Source organism: Phycodurus eques, chromosome 1, assembly GCF_024500275.1.
Source record: "Phycodurus eques isolate BA_2022a chromosome 1, UOR_Pequ_1.1, whole genome shotgun sequence".
Classification (NCBI taxonomy): Eukaryota; Metazoa; Chordata; class Actinopteri; order Syngnathiformes; family Syngnathidae; genus Phycodurus; species Phycodurus eques.
The window spans coordinates 21,470,140-21,482,639 of NC_084525.1; the positions used below are offsets into that span (position 1 = coordinate 21,470,140).

At 38.6% G+C, this 12,500-nt stretch overlaps 1 protein-coding gene across 6 annotated transcripts in view; it reads right to left on the reverse strand.

Annotated features, from left to right (window-relative positions):
- The window catches only part of LOC133405698 (diacylglycerol kinase zeta-like), a 114,665-nt gene that overhangs the window by 10,067 nt on the left and 92,098 nt on the right, over window positions 1-12,500 (reverse strand). For all 6 annotated transcript variants that reach the window (XM_061682769.1, XM_061682770.1, XM_061682768.1 and 3 more), the window contains 6 exons: window positions 10,821-10,861; window positions 10,590-10,732; window positions 10,311-10,397; window positions 3,253-3,315; window positions 3,093-3,149; window positions 1,117-1,166 (listed from right to left, as the gene is read on the reverse strand). In XM_061682769.1, the coding sequence (XP_061538753.1) occupies window positions 1,117-1,166; window positions 3,093-3,149; window positions 3,253-3,315; window positions 10,311-10,397; window positions 10,590-10,732; window positions 10,821-10,861 (441 nt within the window). The remainder of the gene's footprint in view (window positions 1-1,116; window positions 1,167-3,092; window positions 3,150-3,252; window positions 3,316-10,310; window positions 10,398-10,589; window positions 10,733-10,820; window positions 10,862-12,500) is intronic.

Below are 12,500 nucleotides of genomic sequence, written 5' to 3' on the forward strand. Positions count from 1 at the left end.
GGAGTGACAAACTTTTTGATCTGAATTTGAACCTTTTGACCCAGGGGTGCCAATATTTTTTTTAGCACGACTGTATTAGCTATTATATATATTTGTCTAAAAAAAAAACTCTCCCTATCATGGCATTTATCAAATTGATATAATTTTGGTAATCCTAATTAAAATAAAACAGGACAAGTTTAGTCTGATTTCATGTCGGACAGTCAAGAAGTGGGTTGCCAATATAATAATCTACACACACACACACACACACACAAACACACAAACAGTGTATATCTTTCACCTGTCACAGGTGCGTCTGGAACATATAACATAACCCAGGATAAACAGGGGTTCACTGTACAGTAGATCCTTGCTTAAGCATGCACACACGCACACACACACACGTCACATGCTCCATTGAACTATTCCATTTGATACAACCTACCAGACTTTATGGGATCTGTCAGTGTGTGTCAAAAACTAGCAAACATGAGAACGTTGAAAAAGACAATGTGTGCTGAATAGCAATAGTTCAACAGCGGTAGGTCTTTTCATAAACAGAATTAAGTTTACTTAAAATTTCAATTTACTCAGATTGAAAATTAAAATAATTGGGGATTTAGTTGCATACAGTAGATTACAGTAACTCCCTGAAACCATTCAAATATGTCCCCGACTATGATCTGATTAAAGTCTCAGTAAGTTTTCCGATCATCTGGCAATACCTCGAGATAATTTTATCATCACTGCTTTTCTGTTCATAATCTCAGTTTCGTAGAAAGAGTTGAGTATTCAACAAAAAACCTGAGCAGAGCCCTGAAGTATCTCATTATTTGCCACTTAAAATAAACGTTTGCGGGCTAGATAGCAATAATTTAATATGCAAAGTGCTGAGCCAGTTCAGGATGTGTAATCATGCAGGTTTTTTTCCAGATCAAAAAGCTACCAGGATAGCAAACTGTGTGCAAAGTGAGAGAAAACAGCAAGGAAGAGAGGACAGTTTCAACACAAAAGCTGGCTTCTTTCCACAATTTTTTTTAATACGCTCTGTGAGACACAAGCTGTCAAGAGCATGAAGTTGCGTTTCATGTGCAACATAAATGAACCGTAATTGTGTGCGAGTGCATCCAGTACCTTTTTCCACTTCTCCTTCTGCATCACTTGACTTTTGACCCGTTTCACGTCTGGAGAGAGACAATCACATACATATTATGCATGTTTTGTCACAGTTTCAGCTTGTTCCATGTATATTTACAACATCAAAATCAATATGCATTCCTCACAAAGAAAAAAAATGGAAGTTGGACGAAATGAATTGAAAGCTGATGATCAAATCGTAATAAGCAATTAATAATTGTACCTACTGTATATTGCTAAAATTCACTTTATTTTAAGATGAATATTTTAGTGTACACAATGTATTTTAATATACTGTACATTTGTGAGCTGTGTTTTTTAAAAGGTGACATTTAAGCACATTAATTCACATGATAGCAACAGAAAAATCAGTCTATAAGCCTATAGAAACATTTTGTCAGGGAACAGAAGATGCAACTAAACCAATTGAGAGAACCTGCATCATGCAATTTCGAGAGAAAAAAAATGGAATTGGCCAAACTGGTCCAATACTTTTGGAGGGGAGTATATTTGGACGAATATACAGGAACATCTTACTTGGGCTGGTAAGAGAATTTTTTTTTTTAATAAAAAATAGCCTAACTTGGCTAAGTCGACCACAAAAATTAGTCGAGGCAAATATTTCTGCTTTGAAGCAATGAAAATTATTAATAAAAGCATATTTGTACCACCGAAAACCAAAACAACCCTTAATTCTGGCTAATCACAGTTTTTGGTTAATTTTAGCTGATCACACCCAGGCCTGATTACCTCCAGACCCGTGCAATCAATAAATCACTTAAGCAGAATCTGTCCCGACAAAATCAAGTCGCACAAAAGATCTAAAAAAAAAGCTGCAACAAAATGACGCAATCCAAAGAAATTTCAGAATAGTCGAGAAATAAAAAAAATTACATGTATCAGTCTGGAAAAGGTTACAAAAGCCATTTCTAAAGCTTTGGGATTCCAGTGAACCATCGGAAGAATCATTATCCTCACATGAAGAAATCATAGAACAGTGGTGAACCTTCCCAGGAGTGGCCGGCCTACAAATATTACTTAAAATCTGAATAATTCCCAAGACTTTTGGGCGAATATTATACATATGGACTGACGAGATGAAAGTTGAGCTTTTTGGAAGGTGTGTGTCTCATTAGCTCTGGCATACTGTAAATGTAGCAAAGCATTTCCGAAAAAGAACATCATACAAACAGCCAAACATTTTCTAATCCTATCCAACCTAGTCATTCCTTAGGAAAACAAAATCTTCATTTCCCCACCTCCAGCTCTGCTTCCCGTTGTCTCTTCGGTGCCAGTCTCTAAGCTGTACATCATGGCTGGCCTCCCCACTGTCTTGTAAATTTTTGAGCTGAACACTATGTATAGTACGCGTTAATTATTGCTTCTAACACTATATTGTTAATTGTGACTCCTAGCGCCATTTTCAAGTGCTTGTGTAATGTGCTATGTGTAATTGAAATTGGGGACAGTACCGCAGTCTTTAATAATGTCGGACATGTAAAAGTGTTGTACTGTACGGTTTTATCACTCAATATGTGAATTTGAGGCAGGCTCATTGAGTAAATGAATGAAATTAAGAAATATGCACCTGTAAAGGACATGTAGTACATATAATCTATGAATGTTGGCATAATAGAATTCAATATTTTTTTTTCTGTTCATTAAAACAAAACATAACTTCTATGGCAACAGGGGAGCGTTAGGGGGTGGATGTTCACAGTCTGGCCTTGGACGTCTATGGACAAAACATGTGGGCCTCATGATCAAAGTTGCCCACCCCTGCTGTAAACATACAAAATTCTGTTTCATAATGCCAAAGAAAGGGGTGCGACTGGAAAACAGGAGCTATTACGTACAGGTTTGTGTGCTTTTCTTTCTTGCCTCATACTAAAAAGCTGTTTCATCAGGTAGAGGTACTGAAATCGATTAATTCTGAGCACTTTATCCAAAAGTCAAACAGTAAGTGTACTGACCTCCCTATTGTCTTAAACTCATCATTTGTGGTTATAGAGCGCTGGATGCAACCTTTCCTGTAAACCACAAAGCAGTAACAGTATGAGACAAAAGAGTATAAAAAAGGTGAAATAGTTGCAGAGCCATTGTTTATGTAATATTATGCAATTGTTGACTAACCTTCGTAGTTTTCCAGCTTCAGGTAATGAACTCAGTGCTGAGGCAGAGCTGTCATTGTTCATCCTAAAAGACAACGCACAGTGTGCTTGAATGAACCAGGTCCAGAATATAGAAGAAATAACAAGGAGTTCATAACTTTTCTGATCTGGTTCTCAGAGGAGAACCAAGGCTTGTCTTTTCCTTCAGCTATTTTTTCCTAGACAGACCCCATACGATGGCCCACAAGAGAGGAATACATCAAAATTTCCAAAAATCATGAATAACTCAGTAGAATTGAACAGTTGCTCTTTAAAGTCCAAGATTATTTAACAATAAAATGACCGGTCCTTACTAAAAAGTAAATTAACAAATGACTTCTTTAACCAACCATCTAACTACCACGTATCCTGGGCAGGTTGACAGGAGCCTATCCAAGCTGACTTTGGGTGAGAGGCAGGGTACACCCCTGGACTGGTCGCCAGTCAATCACACGGCACATACTGTACAGACAAAAAAATCATTCACACTCACACCCAAGGGCAATTTAGAGCAGTCAATTAATGTTTCTGGGAAGTGGAAGAGAGAGAGAGAGAGAGAGAGAGAGAGAGAGAGTAAAAAATCCATGCAAGCATTGAGTGGGGGCAAAATCCACACAAAAAGGCCTGAGCCAGGTTATGAACCCAGATCCTTTTGTACTGTGAGGCAGAGGTACTACCCACATGCTCACCATACTGCCTGCTCTTTAAACGCGGATTTTTTTATTTTTTTATTACAGCTGCTATACCAATTCAATTATAGCCGCCAGTCATCATCACTTCCATCCTGACTGCTCAATGATGACCATGAAGTAGGCCTGTTCCTTTCTCCTTGGTTCAGCATACATTTTAGCGGTTTGAATCCACAAGTCAGAGCTTGGCTTTGGGCCAAAGTTTATAGCTGTGAATATTGTCAACTGGATGTGCATTACTACAGAGCCCCAGACATGACATGAGACTTTTTTTCTAAATTGTGACCACAATATAGATATAATGTTCAGGAAAAAATACTACTATCCAAATATAATAATTTGTGGCCACAATGTACTACGTTGTGACCACAAAATAGGTTTGTGTGGAATGAACTAATTTGTGGGTTTAATATCATTCCCTAAACGTATGGGCGAGCAAATGGAGGGCACCTTCGATATAAACGGCAATACGCGAAGTCCATAAGGTAAGTGTCGTTTCTTGTTCCTTTCCCGTAAATGGACTGCAATTCCGGGCTTTTCAGAATGCCTTTGTAGCTCATCCCCATCTTAAAACTAAATTCAAACATACTATCCCTGTCCACTATCTTACCTACGGTCTCTGTCTCAACCTTACTGTTTCCAGAGAAGGTGTGCTATATTTGCCTGCCTCACGGTCCTGAATTGAGCGACAGATGCTTTGTGGCCACAAATTTGTGTTTTGTGCGCAAAATTTATTTAATCTATATGGTGGCTACAAATCAGTATATGGTGCACACAAATTAGGGTTGTGTGTGCACATTATATCAATATTGCGGCTACAATTAAATAGAAATTCTCATTTCAGGTCTGTGGCTCTGGACAATACGTATGATAGGCAGGATCTGTACTAGATCAGGTAATTATACCTCCACTTGACCAAAAGCTCTATCAGTATCTGTCTTAGGCGATGTATCTGCTACACCAATTTAAGTACAATTCGGCGCCGCCCCTGTGACAAAAAAATTAAAATCTGTCAAAATTTAGATATGAGGCTTTTCAGATGTCATGCGTGGCTCGACTCCCCTAGCGTCGCCCCGGTCAGGGCTCGTTATTGTCAAACATCACAAACAGATGGACTCAAATGCATGGCACTAGTCACAAAAAGACACTTGAAATCAGTGTCCTTTCTTTACAAAAAGCTGCTCCATGAGAGTATTATCAAGCCAATGACAATAGAACAAACAACAAGAAGTAAAAACTGACAAAAGTAAAAGTCATAATAGTGCTAAACGGTTTAATAGAAGCAACACTTCTGCTCAACCAAACATCTGGAGATCCTGGCCAAATGGCATGAAACTCAAGCACTTAGGTTGGTGTCAGAGTACTTTTGTCGACCATTAGTGAGTCTTCAGATTAAAATGTGAGTCTGCTTATTTTCTTGTTCCTTGCAAAAGGTTCTCACCCAACCCTGAGGTGATTTATTAATTGATTAGAATCGGTTCCACTGAGTACAGTTTTTGCAGTCTCATAAGATGAAAGCAAGCGACAATGTGCAATGTGATGTGGGTAGATCATTAATTTACCAAATGTTCAGTGCCTAAAGACTGCATAAATACATTCATGAACGAGGAAAAGGACACGGCAGCAGACACATTTTTAAGTTGTAAACCAGAAAGGCAACAAATTCAAGCTATAGCTCTAATTAAAAAAAAAAAAAAAAAAAAAGAGATTAAGTCCCAGTACTGTGTGATATTGATAGAACTGTGTTGCAGAGGCTATAAAATAGTATAGTTCAGTAGAGCAGTACCAAGATTCATGTCAGGATTCTCCATAAACTGTATGAACTTGCTGGACAGCAACACTCGAGAGGCGATATTAAGCATCTAACGTTTTTTTGAGGTGGCTGTACAGTCCGGCATCCACTGAATATAGGGTGGGTGGTTCCAATCTGGGCTCCGACTGTCCGCTGTCGAAGTGTTCATGAGCAAGAGACACTGAAACCTAAATTGCTTCCAGGTCGGCATTGTAAATGAGAAGCTGTTGTCAATTGCTTTACCTGGTGAAACAAAGGAAATTACTAAATTATTCCTTTTTATACTGCTATATTTGAAACAAAAGAAACGCGTCTTTATAATTCCACTTGAAAGGGGTTAAACCTCAACTACCTCATTAGCTAGACCACAGGCAATAAGCGGCGTAAACGCTGCACGCCTCTGCAGACAGTGCTGTGGATGCATAACGATTCACTTTTTTGTTTTTATTCACAATTTTTTCATCTCCTCTATTCTTTTTTTCTTAGTTTTTTGGGGGGTTGTATTAACATTTCATTTGATACGCCTAATTAAGTAGAAGGTGAACACAAGTATTCTTCCCCTCCAGAGGTTATTCACATACATTTAAGTGGGATAAGACAAGCAAAGCAACTCTGGTGCGAAAATGGGAGCCAGATGAGCTAGTGTACATTTCTTCAGGCAAATATATTCTTACATTTGACTGCACTGCCTTGAAATCATTCGGCTGCAACTGCATGGGACGAGCCAATTTTGGTGGCTGAAAAGTGGGATGAAAGCAGGCAGTTACTCAAAAAGGCTCCTCAACAGGCATTAAAGGGAAATGTTCAATTATCACTGCATTCAATAATGGGAGGAACATTCCCCGACGCCATTTATAAATAATGATACTGCCTCATTACATTTAATGCATCAGTAGCCTCATACTACGTTCAGTAGACTATGTCAAAAAGTCAAAACTAACATCCTGGGACTTCTTTTCCCTAACATCAACAGTCCAGATTTTCTGACCTGTGGGGGGGTTTGTAAACGTAAACATTTCCACCACAGTGGCAAATTTGAAAAAACAAAACAAAAAAACAACAACATATTTTCACGTGTAGGTGTTTGTCAGAGAGAGAGAGCGAGAAAGAGATACCAGGTGATGGAGAGAAGCTAAGAGAGGCATGTAATTATCGTGGGAGGAATATTGTTCACCTCTGGCCGAGCGTGGGCAAACTGCTACGCTGCTTGTCTGTGTGTTGTGTGTTTGTGTGTGTGTGTGTGTGTGTGCGCGCGTGCATTGAAATACAGTAAGATGATGTGATTCAAGAGCTCTGGCATGCATTTCATTTCTCTCTCCATCAATTTTTCTTTTTTATTCACATTACCATTTCAATCTCCCTCACTCTCTCTCTCTCCCTCTCCCTCTCTCTCTCTCTCTCTCTCTCTCTCTCCCCCCAAAGTGCACAAATGCCTCTCGGACGACTCATCTCTGCACCTCAGCCGCCCACTCGAGCCACTCAGGATTGCAAATCAGACTGCCGACACAAACATGCACACACACTCGCACATGCATTAGCCAATATTTTCAGTTGTTAGGATCACAATATTGTGTTGTCCTGTATGTCAACCTCTCAGATCGTAGCACTTACGGAGCATCCAACCAGTTTGTTAAATTTCAATAATGCTCACACATTTGCAGTGCCCTTGCTTATGGCCCACTGTTTAACACTTTAGCTTGGCAAATTCTAGTTAGGCGAACATTACAGCGTTCAGAAGCTACAAATGGGTCTGTGAACAAACAAAACTTTATTATTATGGTGTATAAGTCAGGTAAGATCAGACTAGAATAGTGATTTGGCAGTGATGGCTACAGTATGTATTTATAACGCACTCACTTATCCTTCAACAGTTCTATTCATTTCTATAGTATTGGTGCTCAACAAGTAGTCCACCTCGACTAGGTACATAAAAGGACCTCTATTGGTAGCTCGTTTCATACCTTGCCTTCTTCAGTGTTTCCCAAACTTTGTTGAGCCAAGACACATTTTACATTTTTTAAAAAATCTCACGACATACCAAACAAAAATGTCACAAAAAATATATCAACTAAAGCAATGATAATTTTATCTAAATTTACTCACAAATGTACTTGGTGTGAGATCTGGGCCTGTTAAACAGAGAACAAAGCTATTATTCTGTTGTATGCCTGACAACTGGAGGATAGTTCTATCTTCTGCCACTATATGACACTGACATTGATAAATGAACAAAATTCAAGCAAGTTAAATTGTATACGACAATGTGGCACATCTTATGATGTCTGACGGTTTAGTGCTTGGGAATCACTGCTCTTACAGATATCATAGTAAATAGCTGACCTGCAGTTATTAGCCATTTTGGAATATTACAACCCCAATTCCAATGAAGTTGGGACGTTGTGTTAAACATAAATAAAAACAGAATACAATAATTTGCAAATCCTGTTCGACCTACATTTAATTGAATACACTACAAAGACAAGCTATTTAATGTTCAAACTGATCAACTTTATTGTTTTTAGCAAATAACCATTAACTTCGAATTTTATGGCTGCAACACATTCCCAAAAAGCTGGGACAGGGTCATGTTTACCACTGCGTTACATCACCTTTTCTTTTAACAACATTCAATAAACGTTTGGGAACTTTAACACAACATCCCAACTTCATTGGAATTGGGGTTGTATATGTGTACTACAGTGTATATGCACACACCATTTATCTCTTAATTGCAAGCCGCGCACACACACACAACACACACACACACACACACACACCAGCCCTATCCTGCTTGGTCCATTGGCACATTTATAACTAGTAATCGCTGTTTGAAAATATTGGAGTGTTTCTGTTTTTATTTTTTATTTTTAAGCGATTATATTCTTTTGGGTGAAACCAGTTTGGGATTTGATGTACAAGAAGAAAATAGCCACAACAAATCCAATCCCACATTTAAAACAAACATGGGGTTTGAGTCTCATGAAGCAATTAATTTAATTACGTGTTTAAAGGAACAGGAAGACCCCCCCCCCCCACTCAATTAATGTTTTTATTAATATAACCTAATCTACTCCAACAAAAACTACAGGAAATAAATAATCAAAACTAAAATCTACTGACTGATGTGCATGTGTCAGTTAATTGTGTGTCTTAGTGCATGCATGTTTCTAAATGTGGTTGATTTTATGTTGAGGCAGGGCAAGCTTAAAACCATGAATGCACACTCAAGCACACACACAGACATTGTAGTTTCATTTAGCTGCTTCTCCCACAGCAAAGGAGAAAATGTAAATAAACACTATTTATGAGTACAGTATACGCCTACACAGAAATAGTGTACACATACACCCAGGCACAGACACAAAAAGAGCTGAGAATTATGCAGGCTTACTTCACACAGGCTTTGCCATCTCACAGGCTCGACAATCCCAACAGCCCCTATTCACTGTGAGCCAGCCAATCTCATCCCACAGCACCTACTACACTATGCTCTCTACATGGATGTCATCACAAAACTAATTTCTGAAGCCTACAATATGCCTCCTCCTAGAAACTTGTGTGTTCAGTATGACTATTTACATTTGCATGAACATTTTCATGCTCCCAAGTATGTTTTACAATACATGGACACAAATATGGGGGCACTTGGCCATTACATCAACAGGAATGAAAAATGTAATAAAGACTGAGTCCTACTTCATCCCAAATGTGTTCGATAAGAGTAACGTCTGGTCGTAATGAGGGCTAGGTAGGTTTTGAGCACTAAACTCATCTATGCAGATGTTTTGGGGATTTTGGTTTTGGTCTTTTTATGGTTGTTTTGGAAAAATAGCTCTTTTTACACCAAAACATCCTTTCAGCTGATTTCGATGAAGGACTCTTTTTCTGTGGAGAAGAATGAAACTCACACAGGGTTGAGCCAGAATTTTCACAATGTCGCTCGATGTGTTCTGTGGTTCATTTGCACATTTCTCAAAACATGTTAACTCTGGGACTAGGGGGAAATAAATAAATAAATATTAAATAAAATAACTCGGCTAAGTCAACTTCAAAAACAGGTTGCCGTAAAATTTGTGCCTCGAAGCTCTGCCGGGACCAAAAAATAAAAAATAATAAAACAATTTAGTGTGTTGTGATGCATGCAACAAACATCTCCAAACACAAATACCCGCTGCCTCCACGTTAACAAGTTTGCCAAATATTAAAGTATGTGCCACTTATCTCGTGCCAACGTGGGTTTTTTTACGGGTATTCTTACTTCTTACCAAATTCAAAAAAAATATACGTTAGGTAAATTGAAGACTAAATTTTCCATAGGTGTGAATGTGAATGTCAATGGTTGTTTGTTGTTGCAAAAACTTTCTAGAAATCTTACTGGCCTAAAACGTTTTTTTTTTTTTTTTTTACTTTACACTTACATATGTAGAATTGTTTTAAATTTCATTTTTTTTTTTCATTCACCATTTTCTAAACTGTCTATCAACTTCTGGTTGCCAGTGTACGTGCTGTCTTCATATAGGCCGTATGAAAGTTGAGTTGGAGACGGAAGCGTGTCCTTACTTGTAAGATGATGACGATAGTGGAGAAAGACAGGAAGCCACAGGGAAGACAAACACATCATCGGGGTTCTGATTTAAACTGCTTTCCCTAAAGATGACCAAAGAAAAGCTTTAGACCAAGCTAAAAAAAACAGCCCACCTTGTCGCAGAGAGCGACAAGTTCAAAATATTACAAACAGCTCTCACTGTCATGCAGTGCAGAAAACACCACTGCAATTAATAAGAGCCTAGGTCAATCCAGTGGGTTAAAGGCAAGTGGAGGTACTGTTCTCTAACCTACCCGTTGTTGGCCACGCTGGATGAAGGATGAACCAGGTCAGGCATAGCAGTTGGAGAAGTGCCGACTGTCATTGTTACAATCAGTTCCGGGTCCAGAATAAAGAGTTCCTCGTGGGAGATTTCTGACACATAGTTGAGATGTTCCTGATGAATCAATAGACATTTAATGCAGGGAAAAACAGCTCCACATGGCAATACATTTAGAAACCAAACCCTCAAGCAATAAACCTACCTGTGCTCTGTCTATCCTGTAAAAACGATCAGCGGTTGTGGCTGTGGAGACAAATACGGACTTTTAAAGTAGAACTTGTTGCAATGACTAGAAATCCAAAGTATTCTCTTGATAGTAAAAGGTCCTTTCGTTGAACTCAAAGGTCGTTCTTCACTAGTGCTGAAATTAAAGATGAAATGGTATGTAGCTATTTGCTTATTATAAGAAACTTAACCTTCGCCCGAGAGAAAGCGCCAACACCAAATGCCACATCTGTCTCATTCCCTTTGCTCTTTTACTAAGATAAATAATCTTCCCTGGGTTTACAGTATGATTCATAAAAATCAGCTGTGTTGGAACCTTACATATCCTCGGAGCTGAAAAAATAGCAGACTTCATAATATAAAACGCACTGAGACAGGTTTTTATTAAAGTGAGGTTTCCTTTTCAATGTATTTATGTTTACGCCATTGGATAACAATGTTACTGAATCTCATTTCATCTCATGTTTTCCAATGTTTCCATCTTGACTGCATCTTTTTTTGGCTCAAATTCCACAAGGATTGTTTGAGCTTGTTACGCATTCCTAATGTGTTCGATACCTAGATGTTTTTTTATTTCCTTCTATTAAGACTCTCACAAATTAGGTTACTGTTCATCATATCCACTGGTAAATGTGATTTAATTATTTTGAGGGATTGAGCTACAGCACAGAATCAGTAATGGAACGTTGATCAATGAAAGTTAAAGATTGCCATGGTTCAGATCTCATGGGTTTTAACCACCCACCCAGTTCCCACTTGTCCTGATTAGGGTCATGGGTACACTCACATGGACCATTTAAGCCTTAATTTTTGGGATATGGAAGGAAACTGCAGAAAACCCACAGAGAAAACGTGCAAACCACTATTTCACAGCCCTGCCAGGTTTTAATCCATCTTCTACACAGCCAGTTTATCCTCATTGGGGTTGCGGGTGAGCTGGATCCCAGCTGACTTCAAGCAAAAGGCGGGGTATACCATGGACTGGTCGCTAGCCAATTACAGGGCACATATAACAACCAACACCCATTCACACTCACATTCACACCTTTAAGGGCAATTTCAAATTTCAATGACCCTAACATGCATGCTTTTGGAATGCGGGAGGAAGCCAGTGCACCCGGAGAAAACCCACACAAGTACGGGGCGAACATGCAAATTCCATCATGCCCCTAGTAAGACATAACTCTAATAATGACTACTTTTACAGAAGTCCAATAGGGCTGACAATGTTTTGCATGCCAACAGTGTTTATCAGCATCACGAGGCACAACTTTCCCAGAAGCCCATGTTGGTAGATAAAGCAAAAGCTGTTAACAAGTGAAAATAATGAACTGTGTGGGCTGTCTCTCGAGCAGCCTTCTGAGCGGCTGAAAGCATGAAACAGAGTAATTTAGGCAAAGTTTAGCTGCAAAGTTCCGTCAGCCTCAAGGCGAGCTTTATAAAAAAAAAAAAATAATTAAAAAAAAAAAAAAAATTAAAATGACTAAATCAGAAATGCCGTTTAAAATCTGTACAGTCATGTTCGATTTTCATAATTTCTTCTTCTGGATAAATTCGGACTGTACTGACAGCCGTTTTGAACAAGTAAGCGTCAGGACAAGTTGATGTTGATTTTCATGCATATATTAAGGTCCTTTTAATTCCTAAAACTATAATT